The following is an 18,998-nucleotide window of genomic DNA, read 5'->3' on the forward strand; positions in this document are numbered from 1 at the left end:
GAGTCCAAACTCGAGTTGGCAATGCTTTCGAATTCGAGGAACTCGAGTCGCCGTTAACCGAGTCGTTTAACTCGCCGTGGACTCTCCTCGCCTCGTCGAACGTCCGCGGCACCGAGTTATCGACTCGAGTCCAAACTCGAGTTCGCGATGCGTTCGAATTCGAGGGACTCGAGTTGGTAAAGTATTCGACTCGTCGGCCCGCTACCGCGGACGAGTCTCGACGGGGATTCCGAGGGTTACCTTATGTTCGTTCCTTCCTTTTTCTCGGGTCGCGCGGTACGCGGAGGTCGAGAATCGGAGCGACTTACCGTTCTCGGATTTCGGCGGCACCGGCTCGATCTTGACGGCGGTCGTCGTCGCGTGGAGAGACGTCGACACCTCGGCGACCTGGCAGGGCACCGAGGCGATGGGTTCCCTCTTGACGACGCTGCCGTTGGCGCAGCTGTCCTGCCCGTTCCAGGACGACACCACCGGCAGGGTCCTGCTACATCCGGCGTCCGAGTGCACGGTCTTCGTCTTGCCTGGAGAGAACGCGAGCTTTGCACCCATCGGAAGTAACTCAACACCCAAAGAGGCGTTCCGCCTTCGCATCCGTTCTCTCTTTAGCGACAAACGATCTCCGTCGGAGGTTACTTCGAGGCTCGTTTCTTTGAGAACGCGCCAGGCCGTTTCCCGGCGCGAGACCGGAAAACTTGGCAGAGACTTCGCGCGATCTTTTGTAGAAGCTCGAGCTGTAATTACGTGCAACGGAGGCGGATCTTTAAGGAAAACTCACCGTTGCCGTTCCTGCAGGCGCAAGGTTGCCTGGCCTTGTTCTCCAGCTTGACCGGCTGACCCTGACTGGGCAAAAAGGCCTCGCGCTTCTTGGAGTTGGCCTGCGAGGTGCCACCCTGGACCACCATGGTCCCCGTGCAGCTCGTCGAGGTGGTGGAGCAGGAGGAAACGTTCGCGGTGCATCCCGAGGTCGGCGATTGGTATTCCTGAAGGAGCACTCCGGAGTTCTGCGTCGAACCGCCGCCGGAGCTCGGCGAGAACCCGTTGATGGTCAGGGCGGGACCGCTTCCGGTCACCAGGGACAGTTGCGGGGAAAACGTGCTCTGATGGAGACCACCTTCAAAGAACGAGAAACGGATGACTCGTGCCAACCGTCCCCGGAGAACCGAGGAACCCGAGTCGACAATTTTAGCCCTTTCGTTACCTTGGACGAGATATCTCGCGACCCAATACTGGTCGATTAACGCTTTTGACGAGATATCTCGCGACCCGATACTGGCCGATCAACGCTTTTGACGAGATATCTCGCGATCCGGTAGTAGCGGATTAACGCTTTTGACGATAATCTAGCTTTCTAGCACCAATATTTTGACATTCTAGATGAATATATTTTATAACTAATTCTATTCGTATAGCTAAAAGGAAGAAATAAATACAGTTTTTATTAATTTAATGAAATTATTTTTATTTACTTTCTACGTGGTATAATTGAAAACATGGTGTTACGTATAAAGCGACTACCGGGTCGCGAGATATCTCGTCAAAAGCGTTAATCGGCCAGTATTGGGTCGGGAGATATCTCGTCCAAGGTAACGAAAGGGTTAAGGTGATACGAATGAGTCAGCCTATATATATCTGAGAAATCAAATCGTCGGGGAAAGTATTCTCCGAATTGGGGTCCCGATTCGTTTAAAATTTTACCACGGGAATATGGAAGCCCTAAAGTAGGTCCTAAAACTCATGAAATTTCATTTTTCATCAAGAATTTATTTACTTATCATGGACTAGAACCAACATGGCGGGGTCCGGACACGTTTTCGATGTTTTATGCTTCTTGGAAGCTTAGAATCGAAAATGAAGAGTTTCAGGACCTACGTCGAATAATTTAGAATACCTCAGAAATGGAATATTACAGAGTCATATGGGAAAATATGGAAAATACTTTCAGCAACGATTGCAAGAGAATGCTGGCTTGTCCCGGGGAAAACACGTGTTTTTAGAGCAAAAATTTAGTTGCAGCTAAACGTCACAGATGGCGACGTTGGTCCTAAACAGTCGTTAGAACAATGAATTCCCGGGATTTCGACAGTTTTACGTCGATCTCTTCGTCATTACTTTACCGAAATGACATATGGAACGATTCAGTTCGTATAATTCTCAACGTAGACTGTAAAAGTCTTCAACATAAATATAAATGTCGGGAACGGGACGCGCCAGCTTAAGTTCCCACTTGAGTATTCAAAATAACCTAATCATAAAAAAGGGTATAGATGAATTTTAATTTATCGACCTCGATTAAATTTTCTCACCGCCTTTCATATCATCTTAACCTCGCGTAAACCTCGCGAACGCGTGGAAAGATAACGCGAGAATTTAGGATACGAGGATGCGAACGACGTCGACCTCGTTTGAACCTCGAATATGCTCTTATCTTCGATTTGTCTAGAATCGATGCACGAATAAACATTGGATGATCATAATGATGACTCGATTAAACATCGGAAATCTCAATTTTTAAATACTCGATCGAGCTTCGTCCTTCTTCTCCGGCTCTGACCCAGAAATAAAGTTAACGAAGTTTTATGTAAATTATAAACATAGAATTGTAAAGTTAAATCTTACGCGTTTAACCCTTTTAGTGCCGGGCGAAAAAGAGGTGCTTATGCCAAGATAACCGGCCGAATTTTACGATTTTATTAGGATTTGGAAAAAGGCTCATAAAAACCAAACGAAAAGGAATATTTACATAATTAAAAAAGTAAGGTATTAAGGACAAAATAGAGAATAAAACGGTGACGCTAATTTTTCTATATTCATTGAAAATTACATAAAAAACAAAGGTATATGTAATCAAAAAAAAGAAAAATTGAGTTCTCCGTTTCAAAACGTAATTGCACATAGGAAAAGTCATCTTCTTATCATAAATTTATATAGACCGTTTATTGCAAAGTATATACTTTAAATGTCCAATATATTTAAAAAAAAAAATAAGTAATGTTGCACAAGAAACATAAAAAATAACTCCAAGGCACATGGGAGGCGGCGGACGGATTATCTCATCCGAAACAAGTAATTGTTATAGGTTATAGGTTGTTATAGGTAGGTTATAGGTTGTTATAGGTGTTGTTGTATCGTTATTTTAATTCTCTCGTAATGAAATTAGACTATTTATAACGTATTATAAATTTATTTTGAGATAGAGATCTCTCGCAAAGCGAATAGTAAAGCGCTACAAGGTGCGGGCCGATATATCGGCTCTGGCACTTTTCGGCAGTGCAACGAGGGACGATATATCGGCCTCCGGCACTAAAAGGGTTAAGAATCTACTTCTTGTGAACGCAACGGTGCAACCAACTCGCGTTAATAATATATTTTATGTTAATATATATTTGTTTTACTCCTTTTAGTCTTTCTCCAACGGCCAGTGGTTTAAAGATTTTCAGACCTAACTCGTATAAAATAGAAAGATTCCGTTGGAGCGTCACGAAAACCTCGAGATATTTATCGGGGATATAAACTCCGAGTTTCTCCTCACCAAACACGGTTACGTAACAATAATATAACCGTTACATAACGTTTGCAATATGTAATGTAACATACATGTAACATATAAGTAAGATTTGTATTACTATTTCCTCCGCAGTTATACAACACTGTTATAAAGCGAATAATGTAACCTATACATTATATGTCGGCAACATGTTATGTGTTATGTTAATAGTATATAATTGCAATGCTTACAAGTTTGTAACAATGTTACCGAACGGCAATAATTCGACGTTCTATGACATTAATGTATCTTTTGAATAACATTCGTTATATATCATGTTATTCCAGTGTTATGTAACTTTAACATAGGGTGTTTGGTGGGTTAATGAACTAAATGAAATCGAAATTTCCGTCGGCAAGCTAGACGATCAAAAGAACGGAGGATTTGTGGCCGGTTCCATCGACATCGTTTAAATCGTTGATTAGCTAATACTACGTTAAGGTGATGTGAAAGTGGCATCGAAGAGGTTTTGTTTATACAACTCTTCTCTCAACTCGGTTTACCGAATAGTTTGAAATTTTACAACGTGAATAGGAAGACTATAAGGAAGGTCCTGAAACTCATGAAATTTCAATTCTTTTCAAATTTGTTTATAGGTATTTTAAAAATAGTTTATAAAAAATAATATTTACCGGGTCGCGAGATATCTCGTCAAAAGCGTTAATCGGCCAGTATTGGGTCGGGAGATATCTCGTCCAAGGTAACGAAAGGGTTAAGGTGATACGAATGAGTCAGCCTATATATATCTGAGAAATCAAATCGTCGGGGAAAGTATTCTCCGAATTGGGGTCCCGATTCGTTTAAAATTTTACCACGGGAATATGGAAGCCCTAAAGTAGGTCCTAAAACTCATGAAATTTCATTTTTCATCAAGAATTTATTTACTTATCATGGACTAGAACCAACATGGCGGGGTCCGGACACGTTTTCGATGTTTTATGCTTCTTGGAAGCTTAGAATCGAAAATGAAGAGTTTCAGGACCTACGTCGAATAATTTAGAATACCTCAGAAATGGAATATTACAGAGTCATATGGGAAAATATGGAAAATACTTTCAGCAACGATTGCAAGAGAATGCTGGCTTGTCCCGGGGAAAACACGTGTTTTTAGAGCAAAAATTTAGTTGCAGCTAAACGTCACAGATGGCGACGTTGGTCCTAAACAATCGTTAGAACAACGAATTCACGGAATTTCAACAGTTTTACGTCGATCTCTTCGTCATTACTTTACCGAAATGACATATGGAACGATTCAGTTCGTATAATTCTCAACGTAGACTGTAAAAGTCTTCAACATAAATATAAATGTCGGGAACGGGACGCGCCAGCTTAAGTTCCCACTTGAGTATTCAAAATAACCTAATCATAAAAAAGGGTATAGATGAATTTTAATTTATCGACCTCGATTAAATTTTCTCACCGCCTTTCATATCATCTTAACCTCGCGTAAACCTCGCGAACGCGTGGAAAGATAACGCGAGAATTTAGGATACGAGGATGCGAACGACGTCGACCTCGTTTGAACCTCGAATATGCTCTTATCTTCGATTTGTCTAGAATCGATGCACGAATAAACATTGGATGATCATAATGATGACTCGATTAAACATCGGAAATCTCAATTTTTAAATACTCGATCGAGCTTCGTCCTTCTTCTCCGGCTCTGACCCAGAAATAAAGTTAACGAAGTTTTATGTAAATTATAAACATAGAATTGTAAAGTTAAATCTTACGCGTTTAACCCTTTTAGTGCCGGGCGAAAAAGAGGTGCTTATGCCAAGATAACCGGCCGAATTTTACGATTTTATTAGGATTTGGAAAAAGGCTCATAAAAACCAAACGAAAAGGAATATTTACATAATTAAAAAAGTAAGGTATTAAGGACAAAATAGAGAATAAAACGGTGACGCTAATTTTTCTATATTCATTGAAAATTACATAAAAAACAAAGGTATATGTAATCAAAAAAAAGAAAAATTGAGTTCTCCGTTTCAAAACGTAATTGCACATAGGAAAAGTCATCTTCTTATCATAAATTTATATAGACCGTTTATTGCAAAGTATATACTTTAAATGTCCAATATATTTAAAAAAAAAAATAAGTAATGTTGCACAAGAAACATAAAAAATAACTCCAAGGCACATGGGAGGCGGCGGACGGATTATCTCATCCGAAACAAGTAATTGTTATAGGTTATAGGTTGTTATAGGTAGGTTATAGGTTGTTATAGGTGTTGTTGTATCGTTATTTTAATTCTCTCGTAATGAAATTAGACTATTTATAACGTATTATAAATTTATTTTGAGATAGAGATCTCTCGCAAAGCGAATAGTAAAGCGCTACAAGGTGCGGGCCGATATATCGGCTCTGGCACTTTTCGGCAGTGCAACGAGGGACGATATATCGGCCTCCGGCACTAAAAGGGTTAAGAATCTACTTCTTGTGAACGCAACGGTGCAACCAACTCGCGTTAATAATATATTTTATGTTAATATATATTTGTTTTACTCCTTTTAGTCTTTCTCCAACGGCCAGTGGTTTAAAGATTTTCAGACCTAACTCGTATAAAATAGAAAGATTCCGTTGGAGCGTCACGAAAACCTCGAGATATTTATCGGGGATATAAACTCCGAGTTTCTCCTCACCAAACACGGTTACGTAACAATAATATAACCGTTACATAACGTTTGCAATATGTAATGTAACATACATGTAACATATAAGTAAGATTTGTATTACTATTTCCTCCGCAGTTATACAACACTGTTATAAAGCGAATAATGTAACCTATACATTATATGTCGGCAACATGTTATGTGTTATGTTAATAGTATATAATTGCAATGCTTACAAGTTTGTAACAATGTTACCGAACGGCAATAATTCGACGTTCTATGACATTAATGTATCTTTTGAATAACATTCGTTATATATCATGTTATTCCAGTGTTATGTAACTTTAACATAGGGTGTTTGGTGGGTTAATGAACTAAATGAAATCGAAATTTCCGTCGGCAAGCTAGACGATCAAAAGAACGGAGGATTTGTGGCCGGTTCCATCGACATCGTTTAAATCGTTGATTAGCTAATACTACGTTAAGGTGATGTGAAAGTGGCATCGAAGAGGTTTTGTTTATACAACTCTTCTCTCAACTCGGTTTACCGAATAGTTTGAAATTTTACAACGTGAATAGGAAGACTATAAGGAAGGTCCTGAAACTCATGAAATTTCAATTCTTTTCAAATTTGTTTATAGGTATTTTAAAAATAGTTTATAAAAAATAATATTTCGCGAGTTTCAGGACCTACCTTAAGGTCTCCGTATTTACGTTTCAAAGTATGAAACTATTTGAGACACCCAGTTCGTAGAAAAGTTTTATGAACGATTGAGCTTTCGGATGCCGTTTTCACATTCCCTTAAGGTAATGTGAAAGTGGCGTCGAAGAAGTTTTGTTTATAAAACTTTTCTCCCAACTCGGTTTACCAAATGGTTTGAATCTTCACAACGTGAATAGGGAGACTACAAGTAAGGTCCTAAAACTCATGAAATTTTAATTCTTTTCAAATTTCTTTGTAGGTATTTTAAAAATAGCTTATAAAAAATGAAATTTCACGGGCGTCAGAACCTTCCTTAAAGCCTCCATATTCACGTTGTAAAGTTTGAGACGACTCGGTACCCTCAGTTCAGAGAAAAGCTTCACGAACGATCGACCTCTTGTCACTTTTACATCCCCTTAAGTTACAGAGCATGTAAAAACGTAGGTAAATTTTCATCGATTTTCATAAAATATGTAAATTTTCATCGATTTTTATCAGGACGGAATCGGGCCTCGGAGGTTTACCTAGGACCGATAATTTCGACTCGGAAAAGCGGAAGACGTTGGACGAGGTCCTTACCGTGATGGACGTGATGGACCCCGGCGAGATTCAAGGTCTGCTGCGTGTGCTGCGTGTGCTGCGTGTGCTGGGCGTGGTGGAGGCTGCCCATGTTTACCCCAACCCCCTGCAGACTCAGGGCCTGCTGAGCCGGTGGGGCGAGGCTGGCCAAATTTTTGGCAAGCAACTCCAGCTGAGTCACGGGGACGGGACTGTAGGGTGATCCTGGAGGTGGCGTGGGAGCTCCCCAGGTGTAGCCACCCACGCCAACCCCGACCGCTGCCGAGAATACGCTCTCTGAAACTGAAGAGATCCACCACCCGACGGGGGGCCTCCGTTAGAATTCATCGATTCACCGCTTTTTAGGGACTCTGTCCTCGCGAGCCGAAGTTCTGCGCGCGCGAGCTAACGATAGCCAAGGGCTTGGATATTTTTCTTTCATCTCGCTCTTCCTACGAAACGAAGTCAACCCTAGTCACGTGGAAGGGAAGGTTTGACTCGTCGGTTGTTAAGGTGAAGTGAAACCCCCCTCGAATAGGTCGATTCGAATATAACACTTTCTTTTAAGGGTATTGGATAGAACTGTCCGAAACTTTGACACATCACTCGTGATCATCTATGAATTGTCCTGACACATTGGAAAATTTGAATTTTTCGAGACAATTGTTTAACTTAGACCAGAACCGAAAGGGCGGCGAGCTCTCATATTTCGATCAATGTACAATTATTGAAGGTTCTGATATGAGAAACGAATGAGTCAGGACAATTTTACGACAATTTAGAACACTCTGGTAATCGATAAACTCGCATTTGAACGGGATAAAGGGAAAAAAAGTGTCTTATGCGCTTCTATGCTAAAACGATGGGAATACGAGATCTCGGAGTGAAAATTTAATTGACCTGGAAATCACAAATGGCGCAGGGGGTCCCTCTGCAGTTAATTAGGGCCCCAAAAACATGAATCCAGAGGATTCTTGGAGTTTTGCTTCGATTTCTTTGTAATTAATGTACGAAAGCGACAAGTGGAGTATGCCATTTAGTGCAATACTCAATATAATTCGACACAACTGTTAATATAAAAACGAACGTCGGCAACGTAGGTATTTAGAACAATTTTCTTTGTCGACGTCGATCAAGTTCCTCGACGTGTTTCACTTCACCATAAGGCTAAAAGCAAAAGACAAGTGGGAGCCTTAAAGTATAACAATTGCGTTCCGTTCACCCTCACGATCGATCACGATCAAGGTTACGATGAATCTTTCAGCGAAAGATACCAATTGTGTCCTGGTATTCTGAATAAATGTTTAGGTAAAAATTCTTGGGAGAATGCTGTATACTCTAACAACGAATTAAGCTGGAACACGCGGCTTGGGAAAAGCAGGAAAAAAGTTCGGAAAACGTCCTGACTCGTATCCGGCGGAAACAACAGTATGAATATTAAAGCCTTGTATAATGGGTCCGCACTCGGCAACGAATTGAAATTTATCGCATTATAGCCCTCGACGCTTCCGATAAATATGCAATAAACGAACGCGTGGGGAGAGCCGAATAGATGGAATATCCATGCAAATGCATTTTAATCGAATCCGAGGAGACACGGGCCGATCGCCGCTCGATTTTCTCGTTGGAACAAAAAGAAATTAAACGGGCCACATGCCAAACCGTAGAATTGACTTCCTTGGCCCTTCAATTGCGATCGATTTATCGGCCAGGGCGCAATTACCTGATTTCGGCGCTGAATTTATTAACGTTACATCTGTAATGGAATATGATACCGCGTTAACAGGGTTTCTTATCACAATACGCGAACCACTTTTTATTTTTTATTATCCATTAATCCGTTTGACCAGCAACAGCTATGTAGGTACTAAATTTGGGTGTTCTCGTAGCTGAGTGACAATGTAGACATTTATGAGCTGAATCGCTAGAGACAACAATATACATGACAACAAAAAGTTATTATTCAAGTTGGATATATCGTAATGGTATGTACTTATTTCGATAAGGTGTCGTCCAAAACGCATTTGCTACAAACTCTATATCTGCAGATAGGGATGATTCGATACTAGCAATATCGATACCGAAGTACTGAGTGTCAACAAAAAAAAAACATCGATACCTACTCGTGTCGAATTAACATACAAATGTACAAGCCAAACCCGTCTCCCGTCGTAGAACACGTGCTTTAAGTGGTACTTACAAGGAAGGTATCCCAGGTCGATCTCTCCGATGTGATTTCTTTTATAATATGTCATAGAAGACTAAAAACAAAGCGACACGTATTTTTTTTTATCTGCCATTAAACACTTTAAGGGGGTGAAACCACCATCCAAAGTAAGGCCTGTGAGGGGTGGCTCACCCCTTAATTTTTTTTTTTTTTTTTAATTCAGAAAATTATATTTTTCATTTCTCGTTATGAGAAAACTTTTCTAGGTGGATTGAACATTTTTTTATTTTGTTTTTGTGGGTGAAATTGCCAAATCGCCCCTTGACATTCCTCACTTTGGATGGTGGTTTCACCCCCTTAAAGTGATTAATGGCAGATAAAAAAAATACATGTCGCTTAGATTTTAATCTACTGTAACATATTGTTAAAGAAATAAAATCGGAGAGATCGACCTGGGATACCTTACTTGTTAGTGATATTCTTTTATTAGTCATTTTTGTCGTTAATCGGTTTGATATTAAAATAGAGGTACAAAGCAAAAGTTAATAAAAAAAACAGATCCTTGTTACGTTTTGTCTGCCCGATTCGATACGGGTCTATTTCACCGATAGAGTATCGATGCTAAAAGTATTTCATGTCGAAATGAAAATACCTACGCGAATATGAAAAAACTTATATAAATGAACTATTTTTTTAATTAGTTTTCATCGTTAAAAATCATCTCAAATACTTTTTATAGTAAAATTAACTGTAATTCTGAACTGCAACATGTAATAGTTACTACATTCATTTACTTTTAGAATAATTTAAAATAAATGATCCTATTTTGACTGTCGAAAATTGAAACCATTTACATAATAAATTTACATAATAAAACTTTACTTAATTCACTAACAACATTAATAAAATATCATCATAACTTTTACATGCTCAAATAGTACTTTTTCACTGTCTTGAATAATAGTATTAATCAACAAAACTCTTTCTAATAATCAATGTTCATGATTAAAGGGCCTTTGGTATATTTTTAATGTTTGTCCGTATTCTAATGTTATCGCTTTACTTAGAAGTGGAACAATGATTTCCCGACGAAAAGACAGTAATGAACCTTATATACAATAGGATAAACTCTGCCACTTGCGAGAAAGCACGCCATCTACGGGACCTATCGAAACTAACTTGAACAAAGTCTTTGGGAACGATCAGTTATACAGGTAATATTGCAGCAGTTACTGAAAGTAGCTTAAATAACATCTTGCAATCAGAGTTTAATAATACTTAAAAGCCAACGTAATGACTGTAAAATTGTAAAACACTTTGCTAGAAATATTGTTGCTGTTACCACGAAAGTCACACAAAAAGCGATAAACTCACGCGTTACAAAAAATCGGTGCCGGTACTAAATTTGTAGTACCCCGAACAAATAAATTGCAATTACGAGAAAGTGTTGACAGTGTTAAGGTGAAGTGAAACCCCCTTCAAATCAGTCGATTCGAATACAACACTCTATTTTAAAGGGATTAGACCAAACTGTCCGAAACTTTGACACGTCACTCCTGATCATCTAAGAATTGTCCTGACACATTCAAAATTTGGATTTTTGGAAAAAATTTTTTAACTTGGCCGAGACCAGAACCAAAATGGCGTCGAGCTCTCATATTTCGATCAATAAACAATTATCGAAGGCTCTGATATGAGAAACGAAAGGGTCAGAACAATTTTACGACAATTTAGAACACTCTGGTAATCGATAAACTCGCATTTGAACGAGATAAAGGCAAAAATGTGTTGTATGCGCTTCTATGCCAAAACGATGAGAATACGAGGTCTCGGAGTGAAAATTTAATTGACCTGGAAATCACAGATGGCGCAGGGGGTCCTTCTGCAATCAATTAGGGCCCCAAAAAGCATGAATCCAGAGGATTCTTGGAGTTTTGCTTCGATTTCTTTATAATTATTGTAGAAAAACGATAGGTTAAGTATGCCATTTAGTGCAATACCCAATATAAATCGATACAACTCTCATATTTCGATCGATATACAATTATCGAAGGCTCTGATATGAGAAACGTAAGGGTCAGAACAATTTTACGACAATTTAGGACAAACTGGTAATCGATAAACTCGCATTTGAACGAGATAAAGGCAAAAAAGTGTTGTATGCGCTTCTATGCTAAAACGATGGGAATACGAGGTCTCGGAGTGAAAATTTAATTGACCTGGAAATCACAGATGGCGCAGGGTATCGTTCTGCAGTCAATTGGGGCCCCAAAAAGCATGAATCCAGAGGATTTCTGGAGTTTTACTTCAATTTCTTGATATTTATTGTACAAAAACGACAGGTGGAGTATGCTATTTGGTACAATACCCAATATAATTCGACACAGCTGTCAATATAAAAACGAACGTCGACACCGTCGATTAAGTTCCTCGACGTGATTTACTTCACCTTAACTTGTTCAGTTTACCAGCTTTTTATTTTTAAGGGTATCGAGAATTTCCTCGTATCGGTTTATCCCTGTCAACATGTTAGATATTTGTATACATCAACGCCGGAAACGATATCTTGAGAGTTTCGACCAGGATCCACCGATCTCTCGAACTTTAGGCAAAGTCGCGAGAGATTGGCGAAAGGCTCGACGAGATTCGTGCCATTACGGAAACCTGGGATAGGCGAACCCACCTGTTCGTTCTGGCCGCGATCCGCAGCGTGAAAGCGATAAATTCGTACATTAGACTCGGTTCGCAGGCTTAGCGAAAGTCTTGCCTCCTAACTTTAAGGTGCTATAAAAGTGCGATATATACATACCAAAAAGTCAAAATATTTACAAAACCTTTCTCCAAACTGGGTACACCAAGTTGTCTAAAGCTTTAACCCTTTGCATGCCAAAGTCGTTTAAATACGTCCGACGTTCGGTTCAGTATTGCTTGCACGCTTTGATAGATTTCTCCCATATGTTAATTTCAATTTTTCTTATAATTGATCCGCCAAATAAGAAAAAAAATGGAAACGGCCTTCTCCCAATACAGCCATTTTAATGTCGGTGGGGTGATAGCGTCAAACCTCGAAATTTTCCTTGCAATCCTGTCTCGTTTCCTCAAAATCAATGTTTAAAAAATACCTTACGTCTGGCCTAGCAGACATTAGATGGAAATGAGAAATTTTTGGTTTTTTATCCAACCTCTAAAACTCCACGTGATGGACGCCACCGCAAAGAGGGTTGCTTGAAAAAGTATTGCGGTAAACCTGTTCCATGGCGGCCATTTTGTGATAAAAAAAAAAACGACGAAAAATGCTTACACGTTCTTTCTCCCTTGTATAACAAAGCCTTATTGACAAACGTTCGTTTCAATTTCATTTCTCTTTCTAAAAAATGTCAAAACGTAATTTCCAGACGCTCATAACGGTGTAACCCCTTAAGGTGATGGGAATGTGGCGTCAAAAGGTTTTGTTTATATAACTTTATTTTATATATAACTTTTCTCCCAATTCGGTTTACCGAATAGGTTGAAACGTTACAACGTGAATAGGGAGACTATAAAGAAGGTCCTGAAACTCATGAAATTTCAATTCTTTTCTAATTTGTTTATAGGTATTTTAAAAATAGTTTATAGAAAATGAAATTTTGCGAGTTTCAGGATCTACCTTAGGGTCTCCGTATTCACGTCTTGAAGTATGAAACGATTTGAGACACCCAGTTCGTAGAAAAGTTTTATGAACGATTGAACTTTCACATCCCCTTCACCCTTTCGTTACCTTGGACGAGATATCTCGCGACCCAATACTGGCCGATTAATACTTTTGACGAGATATCTCGCCACCCGATACTGGCCGATCAACGCTTTTGACGAGATATCTCGCGATCCGATAGTAGCTGCACTTATTTCTTCCTTTTAGCTATACGAACAGAATTAGTTATAAAATATATTCATCTAGAATGTCAAAATATTGGTGCTAGAAAGCTAGATTATCGTCAAAAGCGTTAATCCGCTATTATCGGGTCGCGAGATATCTCGTCAAAAGCGTTAATCGGGCAGTATTGGGTCGCGAGATATCTCGTCCAAGGTAACGAAAGGGTTAACCGAATTTCCGAGCTCGCGCGGCTCTGCCGGGAGACGTGGAGACGTGATTAGTTTCCTAAGTTAGTTTCGGCTTCGGAGGTGCCGAAGAGGACCCAAACAGGCCCCGCGAAGGTGCGCAAACCCGGAGGGCCGCGAGTGGGCTTTTTTGGGCCCCTCGCGACACCGTTTTGGATTACACCTCGGACAATGAGTTCGTTAAAGCGGGCCCCACCCCCGCAGGGCGGGCGGCCCTGGGGCCCGACACCCCTCGCCGTCGCGACGTCCCTGCTTCTCGCTCGTCCGAAGAAGAAAGAGCGACGACGCGAAGGGGCGAGACGGAGAGGGAGAAAGAGAGAGAGAGAGAGAAAGAATTCCCATTTAAAGCCGAGGATTTCGGGCTCGGAAGCATTCAGGGCTTTAATTGCATAATTGCGCCATTGTAGGCCCCGTGAAAGGGCCGTCGCGAGAGGCCCGGAGGGGCCCTTGGCTCGGCTGCGAGAAAAGGCCCGAGAAACCCAAGACCGCCGTCAGAAGAGCCGAAAGAGGCAGGGAGAGAGAGAGAAAGAGAAGGTGGCCGCTCGACGCGTAAGCGGGGTGGCGAGGCTTATGCCGAGCGAAAAAATCACTTTATAGAAAAAAGAGAAATTCTCGCGTCGAATGGATCTTTATTGGCCACTATCGGCAAATTACAAACGGCACTCAATTTTCTTCGATTAATTCGTTACCTTCACATTTTCTGGCCGTAAACGAGGTGGATATGATAGATGATTCGTTTGAAAGAGTAAAAAAACGTCGAAAGGACCAATGGCATTCTTGTAACAAGCTACGATTTGATAAAATTATATAATTTCTGTTGGTTTTTTTTTCTTTCAAACCTCAACCGGTGAAGTCGTTCTTGCGTCAACATCAAACGATATTTACTCGCCATTAAGGGCGCTCACCACTCTAGTGATTTTGCAGGACCTCACGGGGACAACGATTCCGAACGTATTTCTAAACCGATCGAGCTTAACGAGTGCCCATATCGAAGATGAAACGTTGACCCGTGTTTGTATGGGAGCGATTTTCGATAAGTGGTCATTTTCATATAAAAAAGTGCAACGACATAATTTCAATGCCCTTTTACCTAGGAAAGAGGTGCTCGATCGAAAATCGCTTCCATATAAACACACGTCAACATTTTATCTTTAAAACGAGCACTCGGTGAGCTCGATCGGTTGAGAAATACGCTCAAAATCGTTGTCCCCGTGGAGCACCTTTTTCAGGATTTTCGAGATTCTCGCGAGGAATTTGGGCATTCCTTAGCAACCGTTGCCGACTCTAGGCGGAGCGTCCAACTGGCGTGTGCGGGCGGCTGGGGGTCACACACGTTTCGGCGCCTAGTCCAGAGGCGTCTAGCCGTTGCGTGAGTCCTATACGTACAAAATACGCACACATTTTTCGCCCGTGCTAAAGACCGCCCATTATGCGTCGCGTCTCTCTCATCCGAGCGAGAAAGAACGTTTTGGTTACCTCCCACCGAATTCGATTCTAATGCCATCTAGCGGTGGAAGTCATCGTCCCCACTTTGGTGGTGAACGCCGTTAATCCCTTGCCTTACGATTTAAATTCCAATAGCGCGTGCCATAAACAACAAAAATGTCGGTCGTACATTGGACCATTTCACGGTTTAGCTGAACGTTCAAAGTCTCACGCGTCTCTCATACGCTTTGTTTACGTTTGGCCCGATTTTTTACCCTTCTGAGAGAAAATTCAGATCCATGGATGTTTGGAAATTACGTACGTCTCTTAGTGTTTGAACACTGGGACGTAATGAATAATGGCTGTTCGGACACGTAAATTCGACGGTAAATTCGACTTTTCCATCCTTCTCGCGGCATAAATAATTAATTATTCAATATTTCTATGTACATAGCATGTGTTTTGGAAACCAAAAATCCTAATATTAACGTTAATTTTAGTCATTTGCACCTCGGATCGGTCTTTACATGCTAAATCTTTATCGGAACCTGAACGGCGTCTTAGGTGTTCGGCCACTGGTATGTACTTACCTTACATGGTCTAAAATTTGATTGGGTTCGATTTTTTTACACGTACACAATGCACCCCAGTTCGTGCTTTCGGCTCACGTGGTATTCGAATTTACCCCTTCTATTGCAATGCAAGGTCTAGATAGCTATGCTCTAAAGTACAGAGCAAATACATATCAACTATCCAATATGGAGAACGTGGCCCTTGACGCGCGAAATTTAAATAATATATATTCTCGGTTTACGCAATAAGAACTTTCGGAAAAGTTTAGAGACAGAAGATATCTCTCTGTCTAACCTCCTCCGGACATCTCCATCCTTATGTTATGTATGAAACGTGAAACTCGTTTTAACCGAGGATTAGCTTTTAGATTGGGGGAACCGGGCATAAGTGGCATACACGAAAATATGTGAAAATACGTGGCAATAAATCCACCCGCCCTCTTCGGTTCTCGCGGTCCAAGAAGTCCCTCGGAAGACCGACAAAGAGGGCCACGACAGGGCGAGGAAGAAGCTGTCAGTAACTTACCCTTGTGAGTGGTCGCGTGGTACGCTCGTGCCGGGCTCGCTGCGGGGGTGGCCGGGGTCGCCGCAACGTAACCGCCCCCGCCACCCCCTGGAAATAACGAGTACAGCCCGTACCGGCTAACACCTGCAACAGACACCAGAGGGAACGAGCATTCGTCGGTGCTCATCCGGTAATAACTACTCCGCGCTCCCCGATAAAGTCCACTCGTAAAAGGGGACTGCGCCCGTTCCGCTCGATATGAAACTAACTCGAAATTGGAATTCTTTCCTAGACAAAGGAACGACCTTCTCGTCTGTTTCTGCCGTCTCGTAAGAGGGACGGAATAAGATACGGACCTTCCACTTTCGTTTCCTTCAAGGTATCGATGCCCTTAAGGTGAAGTGAAACCCCCTTCGGATCAGTCGATTCGAATACAACACTTTATTTTAAGGGTATTAGACCAAACTGTCCGAAACTTTGACACATCACTCCTGATCATCTAAGAATTGTCCTGACCCATTCAAAATTTGGATTTTTTAACAAAATTTTTTAACTCAGCCCAGAACAGAACCAAAATGGCGTCGAGCTCTCATATTTCGATCAGTATACAATTATCGAAGGTACTGATATGAGAATCGAAAGGGTCAGGACAATTTTACGACAATTTAGAACACTTTGATAGTCGATAAACTCACATTTGAACAGGATAAGGGCAAAAAAAGTGTTGTATACGCTTCTATGCTAAAACGACGGAAATACGAGGTCTCGGAGTGAAAATTTAATTGACCTGGAAATCACAGATGGCGCAGGGGGTCCCTCTGCAGTCAATTAGGGCCCCAGAAAGCATGAATCCAGAGGATTTCTGGAGTTTTATTTCGATTTCTTTATAATTATTGTACAAAAACGACAGGTGGAATATGCCATTTGGTACAATACCCAATATAATTCGACCCAGCTGTTAATATAAAAACGAACGTCGGCAACGTAGGCATTTAGAAAAATCGTCTTTATCGACGTTGATCAAGTTCCTCAACGTGTTTCACTTCACCTTAATATATTTAATTCTACACATTAAAAACAAAATGGTATCCGAAATATGGGCATCTTCCTCCACATCCGAAAGAATTGCGGACGAGTCGAGAATCGACATTGTGTCGTCGAAAAGGAAAGACAACTTGTTCTAGACGTGGAAAGATTGAAAAAGAAAAATGAACCACACCCAGCACGCGCGAGAAATTTTTGGGGCATTTTACCCACGCAACACGCATAGCGGGCAGGCACCCTGACAATGTTTACCTTGGTTGTGGCCGTGAGCAGGGGTGGCCGCCAGGGGTGGCGTGCCTTGGGACGACTGGGCCGCGCTGATGGGCTGATTGGGCTGCGCGGGGGCCAACGGCCACAGGGCAGTCGCGGGGCCCGTCGACGCCTGGGCCCGGGCCCCCGAGTCCCCCACGGGGCGCCCCCCGGTTCCTCCCTGGGCTACGGGGGGGACCAACATCGGACCACCCCCTCCCGAGGCTGAAACAGCAAAAACCAACCCTTCGTTACTGCGCTGAGCTTTCGAATTTCCTTAACCAGTTAGCTGTGGTGCCCCCTTTTGCGAGCGCGCACCTATATGTGTCGCCGAAATCGAGCGATGACGAGTATACTCGTCAATCACAGAGTAAGTGTCGCTGTTAAGATACTGGATCAAAAAGATGGGTTTATTTTATAAAATTGACACTTTTATTACTAATGTATATTTATTTGGTTAACTTAAACATATATTACATACTTATTGGACGAAAAATGCAAGAGAAATTAAATGCATATGATAGCAAGAATTTAAATTCCTGCCGTGGCGTGGTATTCGGCAAAACAGGGTGTTACACATAATGGGACTTTGCAAAGGGAACACCAGTAACGGGATTCTTTCCTGATCTTGCGTTTATAACAACGTGCACCCCTTCGGGTAGGATTTTTTGTGTTCGAAGTTCTGGGTATATGATCCAGAACGTGATTCCCGAGTAATTGTGTTACATTAGGCCTAGATGGCCGAGTTTGTGTCGATTTTTCCCGGGTTATTGGATACGATGCAATAGGGTCCTCAACAAATTCTAGCAAAAAATTCATTCGCGATAACGTTCCATTATTTTTTTTGTATAATATATATGAATTCAAACAAATAATATCTAATAGATGGCAAGCTGTTTCAGCCGGTGCATACGGGGCGCATGAGTTTATCTCAAATTATTTATATTTTTTATTCGTTTGTTTTATTCCGGCCTGGCCTCAAAATATTCTAAACATCTTGAAATTTGTGAATATGTTTTGTTTTTCTCAAAAATTAAATTTTAAGTAGCCAATGGTCCCTACTTTATACGCTTGACGAGTATACTCGTCGATACACAAAATCGTGCCACTTCTCCATGACGAGTATACTCGTCAATCACAGTTAACTGGTTAAAACAAAGACCCCCTCCAAAGGAGGGGAAAATCGAGTCCTCTGAGACTCTTTGTCGTTTCGTTGCGCCTTTTTATATAGATAAGCGGCGATAACGTATTGTTGGAATATACCGGACCCGTGCAGGTTTTTCCTCCTGAAAGTCTCGCGTTTGTCCGTTGGCAACGGCAAGAGACCTGACAATAAGGTGCGTAAAGCTGGCACCCCCAAAATTCGGCGCTATGAAATTCGAACAGCTCATAATTCTGGGAGTAGTTTAAGTATATAAAGTTTCAATTTTCTCTACGCCATCGAGTAGTTACCTCTTGTGGAATTTTTTATGGGGTGGGTTTGGAACCTTGGGGTTTGAGCACATAATTCTGGGAGT

The 18,998-nt window shown here is 41.3% G+C and overlaps 1 protein-coding gene across 1 annotated transcript; it reads right to left on the reverse strand.

Moving 5' to 3' along the window:
• Positions 1-308: 308 nt before the first annotated feature.
• On the reverse strand, positions 309-17,706 carry LOC111674148 (the record flags this gene model as incomplete). The annotated part of the gene is made up of 5 exons (XM_023433470.1): positions 309-521; positions 776-1,111; positions 7,443-7,724; positions 16,210-16,332; positions 17,485-17,706. Coding segments are annotated over 5 exons (1,176 nt in total), but the record flags the coding sequence as incomplete, so codon positions are not given.
• Positions 17,707-18,998: the final 1,292 nt, after the last annotated feature.

This window comes from Orussus abietinus, unplaced genomic scaffold (assembly GCF_000612105.2).
Source record: "Orussus abietinus isolate OABI.00-Male unplaced genomic scaffold, Oabi_2.0 scaffold782, whole genome shotgun sequence".
Taxonomy (NCBI): Eukaryota; Metazoa; Arthropoda; class Insecta; order Hymenoptera; family Orussidae; genus Orussus; species Orussus abietinus.